The following is a 23,214-nucleotide window of genomic DNA, read 5'->3' as shown; positions in this document are numbered from 1 at the left end:
ATGTTGAACAAACTGTTGTGAATCTAATGATAAACTGCAAACATTTGGAAGGCACAGATTTCAGCCAAAGCATCATAATAATGAATGGGTAAAGCATTTGTTCTTTTACTGACTGATTATGAAGTGCAGATGCTCCGAGATGTGCTGTGCATACCTAACGCCTAAGCTCACTTTTATCAGAACGGATATGTTTTTGCAGCTCAGATCATCTCCGCCCTGGTCATTGTATTGTCCACAGAGAGAGTGGTGTTGTTCCATAGTCTCACTTACTTCGGAAGATTCACACCAGGGGAAATGGCATTCAAACAAAGCAGGTTTCTATGGACACAATTAAAAAGTCATATGACTAACTAGGCAAATTGTTTGCAAGTGCATATTGACACATGCATAACATTGATTTGAGAATGCCAAAAGGGACGGAGAACTGTCGGGATATTTACATTATTGATTGTGTTTCTTTGTCAGAAAAGTTTGGAGGCCCTTAAATGCATTGTTGTTCAAATTTACTGACAGAGAAGCATTGTGTTCCACACTGTGTGGCCCACAAACTGCCGCCACACCTGGGACTGTAAAGCAGATTATAGCGTGTAGTAAAAACAACTGCCGTTACCTGCTGCCTATCTAGGATATTGGTCCAATGCTTTGCCAATTAACTTCACACAGCAGCGACATCATCTCCTCTCAGGTATCTGTATCTTATTCAGATTCTCTTTATGCAAATCCTCACCCAGTGGAATAGACTGGCACTGTGAAATACGCCTGACTGAAACTCATTTAAAGAAGCCCCTGAGGTGGCGGTTTGTGCAGAAACCCTCTGCAGCTGAAGTTTAAATAGAGGCCCAGGATTCAGACATCACGCGCAGGACGGCCCGCTCCATTTCCCTGCGATCTGCTCCTAATACGTCGCACCTGTCTGAAAACCTCTCCTAAACGTCCCGAGTCCAGGACAGTTAAATCCCTGAATGTTTGGTCTACATTTGCATGCTTTTAATTTAAGTGCTTTCTTAAACTTGCCAGTAATGCATCATCAAAGATTAATCCAGAAATCTAAAATTGTGAGGAGAAAATCTTTTAAGACCGTCTCTGAGCGCAATTCATAATATGTGCCATGATTTATACAGCACGGGCCTTGAATGTGTTATTTTAAATGTAAAACACAAATGCAGCTCGCCCCATGCGTTTATACTCTATAACGGTTTTGACCACAACTTCACTTTCGCAAATGGTTTATCGGCTCGCTACTGACTGCAGGAAGTATATTAGCTAAAGAATGAGAAACTGTGAGCGGTGTAGCCTAAATATGCCTCTCTGCAGCAACATTAGGAGCTGCTGCTGAGGTAATGCAGTCTAGAATGAAACGGAATGAAAAAGCCCTGGCAGCGCAGGATCAATGACTTACCTACTGCGTTTCAGCTCATCAAAGTGACTGCTTAAGTTATAAGACTGTATTAGTTAAAGCCGGATCATTTCCATTATCAAAAAGAGTGCATTTGATGGCAGATGACGATAGGAAACTAAGCTGAAGGGCAATTAATCTAAGCAAGCATTTCGTATCTACTGTTTGGATAAAGGAGGGAGGTGCTTGGTTGGTTGTCAGAAGAGTGGGCAGAAATATGGAGAGGAATAGGGAATTATGCAATTTGGGGAAGTGCATCTGGGAAAGCAATTATAGCAGTTCCATAAAGACATCCTTTAAAACTAGGGAGAATGTTGAGTGAAACCAAGTACTTTTTAAACAGTCAATAGTACTTTAGTATGTAATGGGGGAGGGAAACTTGAGCCGCAACATGACACTTACATTATCGCTTCATCATGGCACAAGTTGGAAGGGAGTAATCATTTTAGATCAATCTGCTAGTTTAGAAGCAGAACATGTTGGAGAAATATAAAATGTAATGGCATTTCCATTGTTTCTAACATGTCAAATTATAGTATTCTTTCACTCTATATTTCTTGAACAAAGCATTATACCACAGAAAACATTCTATGACCTCAATCAGAAACAGATGACCTTGTCATATTGGTTGTGTAGATTCTAATCTGATGTTTAATCACGTTTACCTAATTAATACAATAATAATTAACAAATGCCTCAATCCTTAGGGTAAAACGTGAACAATGAAGTCATGTGGTTTTCCCCTTGAGGTATACTTTTCCGTAACACACTGTTAATATCCAGAGGCTATCCCTCTGCCTTACATCACCCCCGGTTACAGCTCTGTCTCCCTGGGTTAATATTGGTTTAAGGGGAGGCACACACTGTGTCACTGTGCGGATGTACAGATGTTATTGTGCCCTGCTAAACTGAACTGTGCCTCTGTGGTGGCATGAGCCCTCCTGGTGTGGTCTGGAGCAGCAGCATCACAGAGAGGGAGAGGAAGAAGCTGGACAAAGTCATCAAGAAGTCCAGCTCCGTCCTGGGCTGTGCTCTGGACTCGGTGCAGGAGGTGGGGGACAGAAGGGTCCTGGCTAAACTCACATCTATGCTGGACCATGAGTGTCGCCCCCTGCAGGACACTCTGTCCGCTCTGGAGAGCAGCTTCAGTGAGAGACTGATCCACCCTCGATGTGTGAAGGAGACGTTTCACAGGTATTTCCTTCTGCTGCTGTCAGACTTTATAACCAACACTGTTAGCCCTGAACATGTGTCACCCAGCTTCATCATTATGTGCAATACTGTCATGTGCAATACTGTGACATAATGTCTATCATCCCTGGTGCAACATTTTCTGTCCATATAAAGCTGTAAATAAGAGTGTTATCATTAAGATTATAAGAGTTATGTTTGTACTATTACTTCTGTGCCTAATCTGTGTTGCAACAATGCAGTATAGCAGTCAGTTATCTATCTTAAAGGAAAACAGGTGCCAAGTTATAGGTCAGCTCTGTGGAGGTGACCCCGGCACACAGGAAAATACCTTAGTTTTCAGTAAATTTAAGATTGAATGCCATACTGTGTGTCACGACATTAGGGCGGGGCAAGCGATCAACAAAACAGGAAGTAAAACTCCAAAACACAAATTGATACAGACATGAAAAAATAAAACCAGTTTAAAAATGATTAAAGACCATGACACTGCGATACATTCAAGCAAAAACAACAAAATCCCCGTAACCCTGCTCCTGAAACGTTGTGTAATGCACCTTGAACTAAAACCTCAACGTATAATCTTATATCCTGAATTGTTGTTTTGCAGTGTCGCAGCCTGTGAGGTCACTGCTGCCTCTATATGACTCTCTGAAGGGCTCTCGGAGGACGGCCCATTAAAGTGGGCCCAGACAGGAGACTGACACCGCGGCCGGACAGCGGAGCGCGACAGACCGCTCCAGATCGCCTTCATACACGGCAAAAACACATCCATCTTGACACGTCATTAAGTTTCACATTGAACCTCCGAGACTTTGCAATGAGTTGCCGCGGCGACAGGGGCAAAGGCAGCGTTAGCATTCAGGACAGAGGGGCGGCTAAAGGCTAAAGCTAACATATGTAATTGTCATTCTCTGCAGTGTTTTATGACAATCCACTGTGCAAACTGGATATCTAAGTGTTAAATGGCTTCACAGACACATATTTATTTTGATTTTTGTAGGTTTGACCAGTGTAACTTCTTTAAAGCTGCACTATGGTACTTTTCCAGTGTTTTATTGGTCAAAAATATACTGAAAAACATGCATTCTTAACATGAGCGGCGTCAAATCTCTACAAATCTGACCAGTAACTTAGACCGGTGGCATTTGTAAATAATGCTATACTTAACAGGCATATATATATTTAATGTTTGAAACTATAGTACTCGATCTATCCATGTGTGGATAGATGTTTTGTTTTTCTTATGTAGCTGATTAAATGCATTTTTTCTTACTGCACTGAATCCACTTAAAGATGAAACCAGTCAAGTCTTTATCATGTAGATGTGCCTTTTGCATTATCCAACGTACCAGGAGGAAATACTAGTGACTAAGCATTAAAACTAAGTGGAAATGTGCATAATCTGGTCCTATAGAGAAATGCCACGGTGACGCACAAAGCCCTCCGCCTGCTTTATGCAGTGTTTGTGCTTGAGGCTAGTCAGGTACAGTGTAAAATAATGACTGGAAATGAATAAATGAAACTGAAATGAAAGGAAACAAGTTGGTATTTTAAGCCTTGACATGGACTGCAGCTTGCTAACCCACAATAACACTCATGGATGTACTTCAATAATCCATGCACTGAAGGCCCATTGCTCTCCTCCTTATGTTTGAGGTCAGTCTCTATTGACTCTATTGAATACACAAAGTATGTAGCTTCAGAAAGTACTTATGTGTAAATATTTATGTTCTGGTTTTGTTTAATCTAGAAAACATGACGCTATGCATTATTCGAAATTAATACAATTCAACATTTTTTATCCTAAGAAAGAAAAAAGATTAACATCATAACAACAGACAAGGAACAAATAGTTAAAAAAATATAGGCCAAGTAAATACTTTTTAAAGGGGTTAGGGTTTTAACTCTTTCACTGCCAGCTCTGTTCTCACATTAGCTTTCATTTTCAACAATCGTCACAGTCCCGCAGATGACTTGTGCTACTGGTCAAACCAAATGAATGTTGTTTTTGTCTCTTTGAGTTTTGTTCAGTTTTATTTTGCTTTGTTCTTAATTTGCGTGGGAAAAAATATGTGAAATGTAATGATAAGATAAGATAAGATATTTTACTGTCCACACATGGGGAAATTTAATTGTTGCAACACAGGTAGATACAGGATTTACGAGTATCTTTTACATATTCAAAGTAACAAAAGCATAGAATTTTCCCCTTTATGATGCACGTATTAAATGCAGCGCTGCAAGCATGAAGACTTAAACTACCTAGTCTTACTACTACTTCTTTGTGCCGGAATAACTCGGTCCACTCTTGTCCTTATCTCCATGTCCGGCTCCATTTTCCCCAAACTCTGATCCATGCTGTTTTTAATAGGTCTTGTTTCATCAATGGGTGCTGCTTTTCCATTTGCCAAACATGTATTTTTTCAAGTAACCCAAAACCACCAGAGAGAATGCTAACAGAGGCTTCTTCAACCATTTTGTTTTTCCGGTCAGGTCTTTTTTTGTGTGTACCTATTTTCAAGCCTAGCAAATCTAAGCAAATAGCATCTTAGATTCTTGGGCCGTTTGCATGGAAATGGACCTCTCCCGTGATGGCGGTTGCGTGGCCGTGCATTCTTTAAAAGCATTTAAACAGTGAGTGATGACGTCATTCAGATGCTACATTCATCTCGCCCCATTCATCCCGGTACCATTTTCTCCTCCGTCCCATTCTGTGCGTTCCCTTTGCATATGCCGCCGCTTTCTCTTGCCTTTCCGGTTCATAATGTGTCCCTGAAGCAGCGTTTTACACAAGCTGACATTAATCCTTCAATCTCTCTCTGTCTCTCTGTCCCTCGCTTTCTCTCTCTCCTGCGTCTGCTGAAGGCTGTGAGTCACGAGGGATACAACGGGCAGTGCACAGAGCAAGCTGCACCTCGAGGGTCAATCCTAGTTCAAGCTTTTCGGAAAAAAAAAGGCCAGAAATAAACTTTTGGACCAACACAAGCGCACATACACGGCGAAAAACAAACACGAAAACCGACCGTGCTCGGAGATGGTTTGAACAAGACAAACATAAACAAGGCCGCGTCGAACATGGTGAGCGTTTTCACGTTCCTGGGGCCAGCGCATGGGCGACTGCTCCTGTGGGTGTAAAGGAACTGGACTTGAGATGAGAATGGAGCAGAGAAAGATTACATTTGTGGTCCGGCGGTGAGTGGGTGGAGTCTCTGCAGACAATTTTACTGTATTTGCAGGTCACTCGTAAATGAATGCAGGTCAGTTTGGCAGTAAACAATTTCACAGCCAGATATTCAGTCGATTTAGTGTCTTGGTTGGAGTTTGTACAAGCGACAATGTGCTTTACATTAGTATGTCAGGCCAGCCAAGAAGAATACACTTCTCCAATACTTTTGAAGGTGTGACTCTAGCCACCGGTTTCATCTCCCCGAGTGTAATTTACATGTGGATTTGCCAAGCAGCGACACCCATGTATCAAAACAAATATGGCTGCGTACGAGGAAAAAGGAAAAGGAAAAACATGGTAGATTTCAGCAGAATCATGGAGTAAACGCAACATTATATTAATCTAAGGTAAGGGCAGTTTGATTTTGTTCTAATGATTAACGTGTCACTGAAAGAAACAAACCTGATTGCATGACTCAAGAGTTTGGCTGATGGCGTGAAGGAGGAAGTGGAAACCAGACTCATGTAAAAAATACAATATACCATTCTTGACTTGCCAGGCAATCTTCAATCAGGGATGGCTTGAGACTGATTCAGGAAATATGGGCTTTAAGAGTATATAATGCAGAAAATCTCTTGACAAAGTTGCTGTGACTGACATTTTAAGAAAGAGAAAACCAGTCATCTTTTGCTATAGGGGGCGATGTTGGTCATGTTGCTTTTGTGAATAACTAGACAATTAGAAACGATGAATTTAAGCTGCAACATCAGAAAAAAAGCAACAGAACTGACACAAACTATTCACATTCGTTGAAGTTTTGAGTCACTGACACATGTGCGAGGCCAGCGCACAGGTCGAAGGAGCCGCGGTGCTTTGTATCGCTTTAGTGCACAGGAGCTCCGGACGCAGCTGCAGAAATTGCATTTGTCAACGTGTGTGAAACTCTATTCTTCTTGTGAGGCGCCTTAAAAGGATTCGCCGTTCTCCTTCCTGGCTCCCTGCCTTTGATCTTCTCAGACAATATCCAGGGGCGACGCCCAAGAAGCTGTGAATTCATATCAGAGGGGCATATTTCCCTCGAGACTGGAGGAAATGAGAGGGGAGCTCTGCATGTGGCGAGAGGAGCCGGCCCCGGGGCTGTCTCTACCTGGATAGGTGCAAATGGCTGTGCTTGTGTGGGCAGAGGTCGACGGGAGCATGCAGATCTGTGGAGCATGAGGCATTTCAATGAACCACCGGATTTGCTGCAGGACCCGGGTCAAGACTGTTACATTGTCTCACGCTTTGTCCTTTGCTTTAAAGAGAACATTAGTTCACTAGATTAATTGTACGTCTTTCTGGTACATCTGGTGGATTACGTCAAAAGTGAATGAATAAATGTGTTTTGAGTATAGCCTCAGGGACAATGTGTTTGTCTCTCTTAGTCACTCTTTCTTTATGACACGAATGATTTTGCCAAAGTGTGAGTGCACTTAAACATCTTTTCGGTCCAAAACAGTTATTATAATGGTCAACAATGATTGCAGTAGTCGACTGGTCACAATTATTCCCATTAAACATTGCAGTCTAGTCAAAAAAAACACATTATTACTATTACTATTGAAGGTTGCATGATATTTGAATTTGTCATTCAGCAGTTTAGTTTATTTATTTATTGTATATATTTACTTTTATAAGATTATGGCATTTTCAAAAAGCATGAATCTACAGCCTGATCAAAGGCAAAATGTCTCTTCAATAAAATATATGTTACTCTTGTACATCTAAATACATATAATATTATGTTTGTATTTAAAGGTAGAACTAAATACACCTACTTACATCGACAACAATGCAATATTATACAAAATAACCTTAATTTGTTTGCGTAAATTGTGCTTCTTCTTCACCACTGCACTGGATTTATAGACAGTCTATTATTTCCTTTAGTAATGAGACAAGCCATTGACGTCAGTGTTTTAGTCCCAGTGCGAGAGTCCACTGCCGAACCTCATTTAAAAGTGTATGTGCATAAAATAACCGCATTTTATCAGAGAAATCTCTCCCAGCTCTTCTGATAAAGGGCCGGAGTGATGGGCCGACCACCAGTCAATTCATACCACTCCCAACATTTGTAATGCCTCTTAACACAGTCACGTGAAGCCTGTCAGATAATATCGAATACCCATAGCTCTGTCATACCTCCGTGCTCTCCTCTTATACACGCTGCCCTCTCACGCGCATACATGGAGGAGTATGGAAAATCCATGTACACTTCAAAGCATCTTAATCTCACCTGACGCTATGTCGATGCATTTCAATACGCATTCATCAAACCTGCGTCATGGGGATTCGCGACTTCACCCGACAACTACGAAAATGGCACTTTTCTTTGTCATTTCCATTAAGGTCATAGAATTGCTTATAATTCGATCAGTGTCACACGCTCAAGTTTGTAAATACTTGATAAATCTTTAATCTCACGCTTGAGATTGAGCGCACAGGAGAGACGGGCCAGAAACGCAACCATTAGATCTACACAGTAAGATTTTTTAGAGTGAGAAGAGTGATCCAATATTAGATTCAGCAGTTAAGCAGTAGACTGAGTAATATCATGTCACCCTCCAGCAGAAGCTTGTTCAAGAAGAGCCAATAATATCTGAATTATACTGCACAGAACTCCACTTGTATTGACTATGACCATAATTACATTTTATGGATGTAATAGAGCAATGTACAGTTATAGACGTCTATGGTGAAAATCTAATACAGCCACGATTCATGCACAAATGAAAAAGTCATTCATACTTTTAACTCTTTTGTGGGGTACATTGTGGCAGAGGGGTTAGCGTTTCTGCCTCTGAACAAGACGTTTTTCAAGAATACATGAATCGAATAATTTTATATTTTCTTTAAAGAATACAACTGCAATTATATTAAATAAGACATTTAGAATTATGTGTGATTTTCTCATCGTGAATTCAAGCCATGAGGCCTACATCTCGGGCATCTTTCACGTTGATGCCGGTGTGTGCCCGATGATTAATTTAAATTTGTCACTGAAATCTAATTTTATTCCTCCTTTCCTTTAAATGAGCTACGATCTAATTATGGTCTAATGCATAACTTATTAAAACCATTTTCCTCAGTATGTGGCAGCCTGCCAATCATCACCTGCCTAATAAAACTAGATCCTCGCTAACTTCTCATTAAACATGCAAACATGATCTTGTGCACCTTGCTGCACCTTCTCCAATCACACTGCACAAATGAGTCTCTCCTAATTCTCTAATAAATTATTACTTATGCAGGAGAAAAGTTCTTTATTCTGTTTGATGTTTGATGAAATTCCAAGCGGATCATCTCGGAACATTTTCTGCGGGATGTGACCACAGTGTTTTCCTGAAAAGATTCTCGAGGAGCAAACATATTCATCCACAATCAAATTATTATTTTGTCATGTTGTGTTGGGGAAGCAGAATAAAAGAGATTCCCAAAAAAGCTGAGATGTTTCTTGTGGCTTTGATGTTGTGCCATGATAACAGCCCAGAGGTTTGCATGGGGCTCTGGACTCTGCGCAATCACAACGTGGCCGTGCAAACAATCCCTCAGTCTAACGTTGGTCCTTAATCATTGTGCTCTCATCTCTGTGGGAAAAGTGTGAGACGCCGCCAGCCGCGCTCTTGATGCGAGAATTTGCTTTTATCTAATGATCCTCATTTTTTAGATTAATCAAGTGAGACAGTGAGTGGTGCGTGTGCTTCGCCTTGATGATTCATTTGAAGAGTGACATATCTCGCGTTACGGATGGAAAGAAAAGATCTACACTGTGAGGGAAAGTTATAAATTACACGTTTGTACTTCTAGAGTATTTTGTTACAGCATAAAGTAGACATAAATACACAGCAGAGGCTCAGTGATCCACTAACCCAAAAGCTGGAGGTGAATTCTGTTAGATTGTACTAATGTGAGTGATTGTTGAAGCTCCGAGGGACAAATGGCACAGATTGTCAATGTTTTCAGGATTATAACAACTCAATTGCAGTTATAATACAATTTGTGCTTTGAATTATTGTTTATTATATTATGCAGAGTTACTAATATGACAATTCATCCACATATTTGACCAGAAAGACATGTTTTTATACATGTGGTCTGCTTAAGACATATTTAAAGTTAATTAACAAAAAGAGAAGTGCCATTTGAAATTAATTGTCTTTAAAGGCTTACAAATTACTTCAAATTACTTCTATCAGTGCTTTTGAAAGCCTATCTATTTTGGTGCAATAAAAGTATTTTCCATCCTTTCTTGAGCAAACCCACTCAATTGTCAGAAGATGGTATCGAAAAAAGAGACCATTCTGACATATCTGTTTTTGCAAATTAACTCTTAATTTTGATGTTTTTTATTAGTAAAAATAGTAGTCATATTTGTTAAAGGAACACATGACTGTCTAATATTCATACAGTATTTTGTCCATACACTCTAATGTTAGTGTGACCTGATTACTTGCCTGTGTAGAGTACAAACGAGCGAGTTAGAGGACATAATCAGAGGACATTCATCGGCGCAGTTCCTTACCTGGTCTCTAGGGGGATGTTGCTGTTGAGGACCCAGCTGTTGTGGAGCTGAGCCTGGTCCGAGTTGGAGGTGTTGTCTGCGCTCTGTCCCGTCTGGTTGGTCTGGCAGCGGGACGGCATGGTCTTCCTCTGCAGGCTGACCTGGGTGTAGGGCGCAGGCCGGGCACAGGTGCAGGCGTGGGGCGGCGGAGGAGGCGGGGGCAGAGGCCGGAACGTGAACTGACCGCCGGGGCTGCTGGGTAATTCTGTAAACGGACAGAGGAGAGAAGGCGGCGTTCACAATGTGTCATTTGTTTATAATACGTATGCAGTATTTGTCATTTACCACTTTTCCAGACACTCAAAATCGCTTTACAATTCCAGGCGTTGTTCATTTATTCCATACTCAGTGGTCATAAGGTGCTACTGTCGCCACAGATGCCCTGGGACAGACTGATGGAAGCCAGGCAGCCAACTCTCCGACCACCACACTCACACAGCGTTGAGAGAAAGTAAAAAAGCTGTTTATTCCCAAGTTTAGGAGAAACCGCTTAAAAGATCCAACAGATTTTAGCTCGCAGACCTTAGATTGCGGGGTGAAGTGTCTTGCCCGAGGACACAATGGCAGTTTGTCCACTGTGGCACCTGGTAAGTTTTTTGTTCTCAAACTCTTTTATTATATTAATTGGGAATTTAAAGGGTTAAATGATACTTGTTTCTTTGTTAAAATAATGTAAGCAAAGGCAAAATTATATAAAATAACATCAACATTTTTTAAAGAATAAATATCTGACCTCATATTGACATATATTGACCTTCTTGCAATATACAGTTAATTTATGGAATACAATTATTCTCTCATAACGCATACAAAGTCATTATGTAACACGTTGAATAACCATACTGTCGGCCGATGTTTCAGCGTTTGTGCATTGTAAAACTGAACTAACCGATCAAAAATGATTGAATAAGATGATTAAAACTCATAAAGAATGTTGGGGAAGCAGTGTCCAGAACCTACAATGACGGCTAAGAGCTGTGGGTAAACGCGCAGGAGGAGAGGGGAGAGGAGGGGAGAAATAAACAGGACTTTATTAGGCGAGCACGGCCATAAATTACAAATAAAAGTGGCGCGATAGTTGACAGTTTATTGTTATTACACTGATTGAGGCACATAAATCAGGCGAAAGAGTCCCTGCCTGGTACCTTCCTCTGCCTACCTGCTTTGATACACTTCCAGCCCTCCCTATAAATAGCTTCTTGGCTGCCTGCAACACCGAGCAGTCTTTAAAAGGCTAACAGCGCTGGTCTAATCTGCAGCTGCCAGCCCAAACTAGCCTTGTGATGTTTATTATGAGATCTGTGGCTGAACCAAATGAGCTAGCCAGTTGTAACTCGCGTATAGGCGGCTAACCTCGGGGTCCAGCTCCTCCGCTCGATCATTTCTCATTCCCTTTCACGCTTTAGCTCCTTCTTCCGCCGGGCTCTCTGTTCCTGCTGCTCCTCTCTCTGTTTTCTGCTCTCGTTCTTTTTTTTTATATATATATATTTATTTACAGATACAAAACAGTAGCAATATTGAGGAAAACAAGAACAAAAACAGCAAAAGACGGAAAACAACACGGACATTGGACGAATAGAGGGACAACAGTCTAGAAACTTGAGAGCGGTGTGATTGTATGCACACACATACACATACACCCACACATACACATACACCCACACATACACATACACCCACACATACACATACACCGAAACTTACACCCACACATACACACACACATACACCCACACATACACCCACACCCACACATACACATACACCCACACCAATACCAACATATACACATACACCCACACATACACATACACATACACCCACACCCACACATACACATACACCCACACCCACACATACACATACACCCACACCCACACCAACACCAACATATACACATACACCCACACCCACACATACACATACACCCACACACATACACATACACCCACACACATACACATACACCCACACACATACACTTACACCCACACATACACACACACATACACCCACACATACACCCACACCCACACATACACATACACCCACACCAATACCAACATATACACATACACCCACACATACACATACACATACACCCACACCCACACATACACATACACCCACACCCACACCAACACCAACATATACACATACACCCACACCCACACATACACATACACCCACACACATACACATACACCCACACACATACACATACACCCACACACATACACTTACACCCACACATACACACACACATACACCCACACATACACCCACACCCACACATACACATACACCCACACCAATACCAACATATACACATACACCCACACATACACATACACATACACCCACACCCACACATACACATACACCCACACCCACACCAACACCAACATATACACATACACCCACACCCACACATACACATACACCCACACACATACACATACACCCACACACATACACATACACCCACACATACACCCACACACATACACACACACCCACACATACATATACACATAATATTTTTTTTCTTCTTTTTCTTGTGTCATGTCTAGTGTCTGAGGTGCATTAAAAGGAGGACATTTTACGAGTGTCTCCACTTGGGACATAGATGTTGTCCTAAGGAAACCCCCTCTCGTCGGTCCTGCCATCCTCAGTGTGTTTCGGTGTATGTACATAATATATCCCGTACTACACTGTGCGGCAGTAAAAACACAAGAAATGATGCGGGAGTGTTAGTATTTTCAGGGCAGGACAACAGTTGTGACAATGACAGTGATAGTAATGATATAGCAAACGTGATGTAAATGATAACAGTGATGATAGTAGCAACAGCAACAATGATAATGAGCATAACAACAACAACAATAACAACAACAACAACAACAAGGAGTTGGCTCACAGACAAATACATAAAGTTGGTAGATGATTGAAATGTGTGATGAGTGGAAGATGGAGGAAGAAGAGAAGGGAATCAGAGGTGTAAAAGGTCAGAGAGCGTTTGGGGGAGGTCGGTTTCAGGTGAGTGATTATCAGGGGGAGATGTATATTCCATTGTAATGAATTTGATTGTTCCAGTGTGTTATGTGTATGTTATTGCGGGTTTTCCAGTCCATGAGGATCGTTTTCTTGGCGATGGTTAGAGCTGTGAGGATTGTTTTGAAGTTGCTAGTTTTTTCAGTAATTATTGTGAGATCCCCTCGCAGGCAGAGAGGGGGGGATAATGGGATGTGGCAGCCCACCATAGTGGAGAGTGACTGTGTGACCTCATCCCAAAAGTGTTTGACTGGAGTTCAGTGCCAAGTTGCGTAGATATGTGTTTATACTTTTCTGAGTGCAATGTGTGCAAATTTCTGATGTGAACCCCATTTTAGCTCATCTCTTACCCATGTAATGTGTTCTGTGAAGTGTTTTGAATTGTATAAATTGTAAGTTGGCATTTTTGGACGCAAGATACATATTTTTACAGATATGGGTCCAGAAGTTGGCATCGAGAGTAAATTGAAAGGTAATTTTCTTATTTTATTGTTGCAAGGCATATGGTCTGAGATGGCTTTGAAATGATTTTGTGTATTTTAGAGAGAAGTTTCTTTGGAGAAGTGATATTAATCAAGTCTGATATTGCAGGCTGGAGTTCTAAATTTTAGTCTGATGTTTATTTTCTCCATAACTGATGATTTGGTTTGTAGGTATTTTAAAAAAATGATTGCTCCTGATGCCAGACTCCTGAAACCAAGTGTGGAAAAGTTGTTAATATGTTGTTTTCAAAAACATGTTTAATGTGGGGGATGTCCTTCTGTTTTCTGCTTTCTAAAAGGGAACACGTGCTAATTAGCGTGTTTTAATTAGCACGTGTTCCCAGTACAGCCCAGCGTTTAACATGCGCCAAGCGTTCAATCTGTGTTTGTGTATTTACTGTACAATCTGTGGCGTTAAAAGCGGTTAAGAATTCACAAGCCTAAACAAAAGCGTCATGAGAATTGGTCTTGTGCATCGACAGTAAACAGTAAGTCCAGTCCGGATTCATTTATATCGAAGTGAAAGCTGCAAGTGTGTGAGCCGATGATAACGCAGAGACGGATTACCTCATGCGCGTCTTGAGGCTGCTTTATGTAACTGTAGTTTCAATATGCAGCAGGTTTGGTTTGTTTTAACTGAGCCAGAAAAGCTACACACTTTTTCTGTGGGTTTTAATCTGTAACACGAATCAGCCAAGGACTTCAGAATGGGAAAAAAATCTGTGAACAAAAGTTACTGACTAGGAAATGCTGTTTGAAATAATGGATAGTATCAGTAAATAAAATATAATATAAACAATGATAAAATTATGCATAAAGAATAGTGAGCAACATTTTATTAAAGTTAATACAAATAAATACTGACTGATTATGTACTAATACTACAGAGCCAAACTAGTTTTGTGTTTGTGTATTACTACAATTAAATTGCTATTAATACTATAATTACTAAAGTATACCTGTGTGTCACACGGCTTTCCTTGATTTGCTACTACCAGTACTTTGTTAAAGTGGTTTCCCAAAAAAAAGTACACATTATTAGATATTATAAAATATGGTAGATGTGAAGGTTTTTTTTATTTCCTTTTCCCCCTCAGATTGTGTTGTCATAGTAGTAACATTTCAAACTCAAATGTGAGACTCAATATTCTTCACAGATTCTAAACTCTTTTTTTAACGCCGAAGAATGGAATTTTCAACACAAAACAGTTTCTTTAACATAATGATGCAGCCTTTTACTAGCTCTGAGTTCAATACTAACCCTATTAAACTATCAAACTTCGACACATTTTTTTCCAGTATTAATACTTCTGACATAAGTATTGTGTTTTTACTTGGTTTGTACTTTCAGACACTCCACATTGCAGTACCTGTAGCTTGCACATTGCAGTTGCGGCGTCTCCTGCAGTGACTCCTGTTAGTGCTAGCGCTACATGCTACCATATGGCTTCAGACCGGTCTCATACTTGTTCATGGCAAACCGTCAATCCCTCAGGACCAACTGTGCTCCGCTGTGTCAACAATACATATAATACGCGAGCCGTCGAGCGGTTGTAAAGGCGCCACATACACTCGCCCAACCAGGGACAGGCAGCACTATGGCTATTCTAAGTCTATTTGCTGCCAAAATGTCAGCCGTAATAATTCGGTATCCGGCCCACCTGGGAGATTACTTCTGCCTACCGTCTTCAAGCATCGGACTAATGCTGGTAGAAAATTGGGGAGAGTTAAGACGGAAATTATTTCTGACAATTTGGAAAAGCGCATTACTTTCTGCCGTGATGAAAATGGAAGAAGCAGAAATGGAAAGACATTTAGGAAGCAGTATTGTCACTATTGTAATAAAGTACGGCATATTTCATACAATACCACAAAAACACACTGCTGAATTGGTTCAATGAAAGGTTAAAACTCCCATTCGGACACGTTTGGGATGAAATTCACAGTCATATTATGTTTTATGACTATGTACAGCTGTAATTTCACATTTCACAGATTTATTACGTATTGCACTAGTGTAAAAGGCAGGAATGATCGCCCTTAAACATTTTAGGTCCTGCGTGTCCAATATTGCTATTGAGGTATGTGCATGTCAAAACGGCCTTTTTTCCAGTCTCCATGTAATCATTTCCAACATTCAAGAATTGTTGCCGTTATGCTTTTCAATACATGCAATAAAAATGTGAAATGTTCCTGTTTGTGAAATGCAATTGCTTTTACATAACACATGGCATGCTGTTTTCCACGTCACATACGGCAACGCAAATGGCACTTCTGTCACTGCTATATGTAAATTAAAGCAAGAAAAGAGCTTTTGATGGTTGAATACTTAACACATATGAGTCCTTAACTACTTTAGCTTTTGGTCATTTTACATTGCAGCTCGTGTTTTTCTCAGTATTATTGTGTATCGCAATATTTTCTTTTACACCATTCAAACGTACTGTGACAGGCCGGATCAGCACCAAAATAAGTAATTAGATCAGCTTTAATTGCTAATAAACACAGCGATCATATATTTAAACACACTCTTGTTCTTGGAAAGTACAGGGCTGAGGAGGTTCTTTTTTAAATTTAAATAAATAAATAATGACCAGAAAAATAGTATTGTATAGTTCATTGAAAGGTGAACTCTCTTGTCATTTCTAAGTTGTAATTACTGCTTATAATGATTAAACACTGTACTAAAGGGGGTGGGTCTACATAAGGTTGCACTTCTACCCACTACTTTTTGAAATATTTTCTTGTAGCTACCTAATGTACAACTAAAATGTACGTGTGAGTTTTTAATGTTCAAAATAAACTTAACCAAACAAACCAAACTACTTATGGCAAACATATTAAGCTACGCCTCATTTACGTGGTGCATTTGAATTTGGCATCAGGCATGTTATAGACCTATCTATTGGGGATAAGTCTACTGTTTTTTGTCTTGTATTATAATGACTACAAGGAATTTAAAATCTTTAGACAGCACTCCTTTGCGCTGTTCGATGGTTGACGCGATAAATCCTGGCTACGGTTTGTCTGAGCAAATATCAGAGTCTAGGCTCTGTGTGGTAAAGTCCTGCACGAGTTACTTCTGTCAAACAATTACGCAGTTACACACTCATTTCTTGGGGGGGAATAAATGCAACTGATCGTGATGCATCGAACCGTGAGATTTCTGATTCGTGGACGTAAACAGCAGCTCGTCTTTGGTCGAACAGCGTTACCAACTGTGAACCTACAAACCGAGTTTTTAGGCTGTGACAAACTGTTCCCCACAATCGATACTCTTTCATTGCAGACAAACTTGTGCAACTTTCTTTAATAGATTTCAATTAATTGTACTTTTTTTGAATAGTACACAAAATAGCTGTGTTTCTGTTTGTGGATGTTTGTCCCTATGGTCATGCGACACATGACAGACCAGACATTTTTCCAAACAAACCTCCATGTATTGGCTTTTTGAACATTGTCCCATTTCAAAAGAGGCAATAAAATATATGTTTGTGTTTTGTGCATTGAGAAACAACACAATTATCTTGTCCTCACACATGACATGCCATTACTCACGCCTCACGCAGCCATATGGAGCATTGTGTATTTGGTGAAAGACGTTTTCCTCTCCATCTCCTTTGGGCTGATTGCATGGACCATCTGCGGTCACATGTATGTATTCAAAATGGGATATTCGTCATAATCGGAGCGTCTAGGTGTTCGATAACAACAGCTGAACCTGTCAAACGCCCATGTCAACGCAAACCCTTAAAGCAAACACTTTAAATTGTATTACGACTACTGAATGACATATTACTACTACTATAATACTATTGATGCTACTACTGCTCCTACTACTGCTACTACTATTATTGAAAGGCAGATTATTACTACTATAGTACTATTGATGCTACTACTGCTCCTACTACTGCTACTACTACTATTGAATGGCAGATTATTACTACTATAATACTATTGATGCTACTACTGCTCCTACTACTGCTACTACTACTAGTACTATTGAATGGCAGATTACTACTACTGCTGCTACTTCTGCTCCTACTACTGCTACTACTACTACTACTACTACTACTACTACTGCTACCACTGCTACTCTAGCAAATATTTGGAAGAATTATCAAATGATTTGTTAAGTGTCAACTGTATTAATACACCTACACCTACCACTACCATTTGTACTCAAGTAAAAGTATGGTTACAGGGCTAAAATGTACTCAGTTCACTCAATGTACCCAAAACACAAGTACTGCCCCCAATTGTTACTTAAAGGCAAAGCAGGTAACATATTGACCAAAATATGTACTAAAACAGAGGCATGTTGTTTTGTTTGTTTTTTCCTCACTTTGAGCAGGCTTGCTTCTCCACAAACTTGCTTGTTTCTATGGAAATTTAGATCATTTAGTTATAATATTGGAAAATATGGCATAAAATGTTTATATCTGCATGGAGAATGTGGAATTGTGCAGGATACTTCCCACTTCCAGAAAGTTACACACAGTACCTAAGTACTTAAGTAAAAATGTACAAGGATGTAAAAGTACATCAAGCTGAATTACGTTGTTTTAAACCTGTATATTATTTGAGCTCCGGCTAATCAGAGCAGGCGATAGCACTGAGAACCATGCTTTGGGATGATGTACAGTACTAAGGAAGAATCATATCTAATTACAATACAATGTAGCCAAAAAAGTACAATTACCCATAAAAAAACCAACTCAATTACAGCAACTTATGTATTTGTAATTAGTTACTCTCCACCTCTGACAATATGTCGGCAGTATTTCAACTACTATCATTTCACCCTGGAGAGACTCAGACAAACACAGAAGCACTGTTTCGCAAGCTTTATTACATGGGTTATTTGGCGCTCAGACCCCGGCGGAAGACATTGCGATCATGGGCACTCCATAATCTATTTGTATTAGATGTCTCCCCCCAGGGCCTGGAGACTGGTGGTGGTAGATATGGTGAGAGGGTAGAGGATCATTAGGATGAGAGGGATGCAGAGGAGGAGGAGGGGAGGTGGTGGGTCGCAGGACGGTCTGAAGCGGCCTCCTTCTCGGCCAGGAAAAACTACAAAAAACCTCCTTGGGAAAAGTAGAAACCTGGAAGAGTTCCACGGTGAAGGACAGATCTGAACTCCCACAGACGGACAGGTGGACGCCCGACTGGGTGCGTTGGTTGAGCTGGGGAGCGGGTGGGCCTGGATAGTAGATGGGTGGAGTTAGGTCTTCCAGGCTGAATTTACGCAGGCTTCATTACTACCGCAACCACTTTTTCTCCGACTAAAGTGATCAAAATCCGCAAACCCTGACTTCTATAGCGTCTGCTCCTTAAAAATACGTATGTAAAATTGTTCTATAAATAGCTTACAACGTATCTTTCTAAAATGCTGCTCACGGTAAATGAGTTCTCCTGCCTTTAGACCAACCTGGTAAGATGACAGGGCGTGTGTGCCAGGAGCTGGAGGTGCCGCTTGGATGCGACTAATGGCTGTAGAAAATGGAGGTTATTTTGGTCTGAGTATTAAAAATGACACGCTTAGGGAAAAGAGGCGTAGCGTTTTTGCACTCCGGCATTGTACTCCGCCGTAATACACCGCTCGCTTCCCTCCTGAGTGCTACGAGACTTTTCAGACCTAACTCGCGGTCTACTGAGGGCAGCCAGAAATCCCCTGCTTTCACAATAATTGTCTAGATGCAGCCGGCGTGTTTTAGATGTTATAATTAAACCGTACTTAGAAACTTGTGGTTAAGTAGCAAAACAAAGACACTACACTTCAAGTCAAATATAATTACAACTCGCAAGGTTAAATAAAGTTGCCCGTTTTAAGCAGCATATCAGCAATTTAGGTATTTAGGCTGATCATTATTTAAATATAGCAACCAGGAAAGCAGAGTATTTGCAGACCATTTTTAAAAGTTTGAAGAGGCAAAAGTGAAACATAATGCAGTTCAGACGAGAATTAGGGATTAGCATAAGAATATTTGACAATTCCAATGAAACCACGTGAGTGATATCAAAGTCTGGTTAGACATTAATATCAACACAAATATTTTATTAAATTATTTTTTATCATTTGTTTGAGATTTGGAGATTATGATGGACACAGAAGTTAACACAGATTTTTAGATTTTACTAGACAAGTACAGAAATGTTGAACCCACGGGAGTCGTTAACATTTATTTATAACAAACTTGGCAAGGCTAGAAAGGCTAGTATTTTGCTATATTTTACTCTGCTGTTGGTTAAATATTGAAAATGATTATATTTTATGATTTATATTGCACTAAACGACTAAAAGGATCAGCAGCAGGACCAGGCGATAGTGAGTCCAAAGGGGCAAAGGTCGACTGGCAAACATTGCACTGGAATATCAGATGGAACACGGTGTTAGAAAAATAGGTACAGTCTGTTCCAGAATAAAACGCAGGGGTCAAGTCAATGCCATTAAAAAGTGCTATTTTTGTGATCTTGACCACGTCTGATGCATATTTGTGAATAAAGCAATCAAACAAATACAGCCAAAAGCTTTTTCCCGATAGTGCTGCCGATGTAAAAATTACACTTTGAGATCGTGGTAGATTTTAAATGTTATATTATCTTGATAAAGTTATTGTTAGTTGGTGAGAAAATTGCGACTAAACTAGGACTAAACCAGTACCGTATTTTCCGTAATATAAGGCGCACTTAATTATAAAATGAGCCTTTAATTTTGTCATAAAACGACGGTGTGCCTTATAATCCAGTGCACCATATATTGATTAAGTCTGGTTGTGCTTAATGACATCAAAGCGGTTTTGTGTGGTATATGTTTTGTTTCGCTTAATGCGCCTTGTAATCCAGTGCGCCATATAGTGCGGAAAATACGGTAACTAAACCTGGATTAAACCAAGACTAAACCAGGACTAGAACAGACTAAAACTAACAGTGAACGCCCTCAATTACCGGACATGAAATAAAGTGTACCTGACCTCACCAAGTTCAATCAGCTAACACTGAATCACACTTTTTTTTCATTCAAGTTCCCCTCCTCTAAAGCTCACCTGCTCCTCGGTGTGTAGCGTGGGAAAGCGACCGAAAAAGTCAAACGCGGAGGTAACGGTTTGGAGGTGAGGACCAGGGACAGGGAGAAGAGAGCGAAAAGGCCAGGGGACGGTGCACTCTCTGTGGGCACAGCGACACCGGGACCAGGCTGCCAGATGGAGCTTTAGATGGCTTTAACTGCTTTGGCTTTGCACTTCCAAAAAAGACACACACTCTATTTCAAACGACTGGCTTTCCCCAAACAAACACAGACGCTGACGTAACTCTAAGAAGGAGCTGCGGGCAAGAGCCATGCATATCCAAAAGTTTAAAAACAAATCACAAAGCTGCAGAAGAGGAGGAGGGAGGAGCATTACAGATTTCAGTGACAGCGCAGCGCGAAAAAACAACAACAAAAACACTGCCCCAGGGGATTGAGGAGAAGACGTATTAAAAAGCAGTTTTGGGAAGTCGTTTATGAGATACGTTTCGTGGAATCATCAGCGTTTTGGTTACGTAAGGTGGAAATGAGTAAAAGCGCTCTGCAGCCAGCGGAAGGGAGATCTGGGGGATTACCGGAGAGTGGGTCAGGTATCATGAAGGTATTAGGGCCAGGTATTAAAAAATGAATTCGTCGAGGTGAGATGATCCAGAAATAGCACTATGTTTGTGTAACGCTGAAAGCATTTAAAGGTACAGTACACATTTATTCATACTATGCCATACTCTGTTGACATCCTTGGTTGAATTTTAACCATTCGTAATATGTTGTTTTGGCTACAATCCTAATAATAATCCAGGGCCGTGCGCACACAGATTTAAGTTTTATCTCATTCAGCTTCATTAGGAAAATAAAAACAGGAACGCTGATGTTTGTAGACGGTACAGAATTTGTGTTGTTGTTGTTAAGATGAGACTTTATTTGTCTCCATAGTTTGCAGACTGGCCTCACCTTCACTGTGATATGCTCATTTGGCTAATTTGGCCTTTTAGCAAGTCAATATCTAACGTCCAGCTCCAAATTAAAGTTCACACAAGTCAGATTTGTGGTGATTGATTAAATGAAACTGAAATTTCATTAACTCATTTCAGTGGTCCGCTATAAGATTTAGATTTATTTAAATACATAGCTGTTCCATTTATACTAATTCATATATATTCAAAAAAGAAAAAGAACATAAACCATAGAACAGACACAGAACACAATCAGAGAGCGAAATTTAAAATAAAATGCAAATAAACATTGCTTTTGCTTTGCATTATATTTTCAGATTGCACAATTACTGCTACACACTGTAACACAGGGATCAGGATCGCTCGCTTCACAGCAAGAAGGTCGTGGGATCGATTCCCAGGTGCGGGGCTTTTCAGTGTGTAGATGCATGTTCTCCCCGTGTCTGCGTAGGTTTCCTCTTTGTGCTCCGGTTTCCCCTGCCACTATAAACATGTACAATAGTATGTGTTGTGATGTGTGATGATGAACTTTGGTGCACGCTTGTTCCATTACCATTACTCCCACACCAACAAATACAATTCAACATTTCTTTCGCTACATCTGGATAATTAAACTGACAACTCCATAAAACAAACCAAAATACAGTTTAAAAATCAAAGGTTGAAGCAAAAATGTGTCCGAAAGATGCACAAATCGTTATAATGAGAATGTTTAATGAGGATCTGGTCCGCGCGTGGATTGATCGCACAAAACCTGTGCGTCGTCGGCAAATAATCTCCTTCATAAAGGCTTGTCACGCTCATTAAAATGTTCTACGCTGAGGCTTGATCGCCGCGGCAGCTGTTCACTCACACCTCGACAAACGGGCGCGGAAACGGACTCAAAACCGGCGCGACGCACAGCGGAGAGCCAGTTAGAAGCGCCATGAATTATGACCAATTTAAAAGTTACAGCTAAAACACATACCCGCTTGCTTAATATGAGAAGACCCATGAGCAAGTGTGAAGCGGACTGTGAACAATAAGGCCCAATATTATTAAAGGCTAATATTTAACCAGTTCTCCCGCTCTTTCTTCTCCTCTCGCGCTCTGTGTTTGCTGCTGGCCTGTTTCTTCACTCTCGCTGCCTTCATTATTGCACTCGGCAGTCGGGCGAACAGTTAATTTAGATTATTACAACAAGGCCATATAAAACCCATAGCCCCAACGCAACGATATCCAGCACGATTTGGGCAACATTTAGCGCTGCGTTGTTGTACAAAGATGGGAATGAGCTGGGTCTTTTTTGCTTCACTAATTCAAGGCTGTTTTCACACACCGCAAACCAAAAAGAAAAACC

General features: G+C 40.5%; 1 protein-coding gene across 2 annotated transcripts in view; it reads right to left on the bottom strand.

Moving 5' to 3' along the window:
• tenm1 (teneurin transmembrane protein 1) overlaps positions 1–23,214 on the bottom strand; it is a 398,797-nt gene that overhangs the window by 249,444 nt on the left and 126,139 nt on the right. For both annotated transcript variants that reach the window (XM_072439861.1, XM_072439862.1), the window contains exon 4: positions 10,318–10,561. In XM_072439861.1, coding sequence (XP_072295962.1) covers positions 10,318–10,561 — 244 coding nt within the window. The remainder of the gene's footprint in view (positions 1–10,317; positions 10,562–23,214) is intronic.

The sequence above is a fragment of the Eucyclogobius newberryi genome, unplaced genomic scaffold (assembly GCF_026437365.1).
Source record: "Eucyclogobius newberryi isolate DKJ021-1_F unplaced genomic scaffold, fEucNew1.0.hap1 SCAF_11, whole genome shotgun sequence".
NCBI classification, from domain to species: domain Eukaryota; kingdom Metazoa; phylum Chordata; class Actinopteri; order Gobiiformes; family Gobiidae; genus Eucyclogobius; species Eucyclogobius newberryi.
The sequence above is the reverse complement of the archived record's forward strand: the minus strand, read 5'-3'. Positions and strand labels throughout refer to the sequence as shown.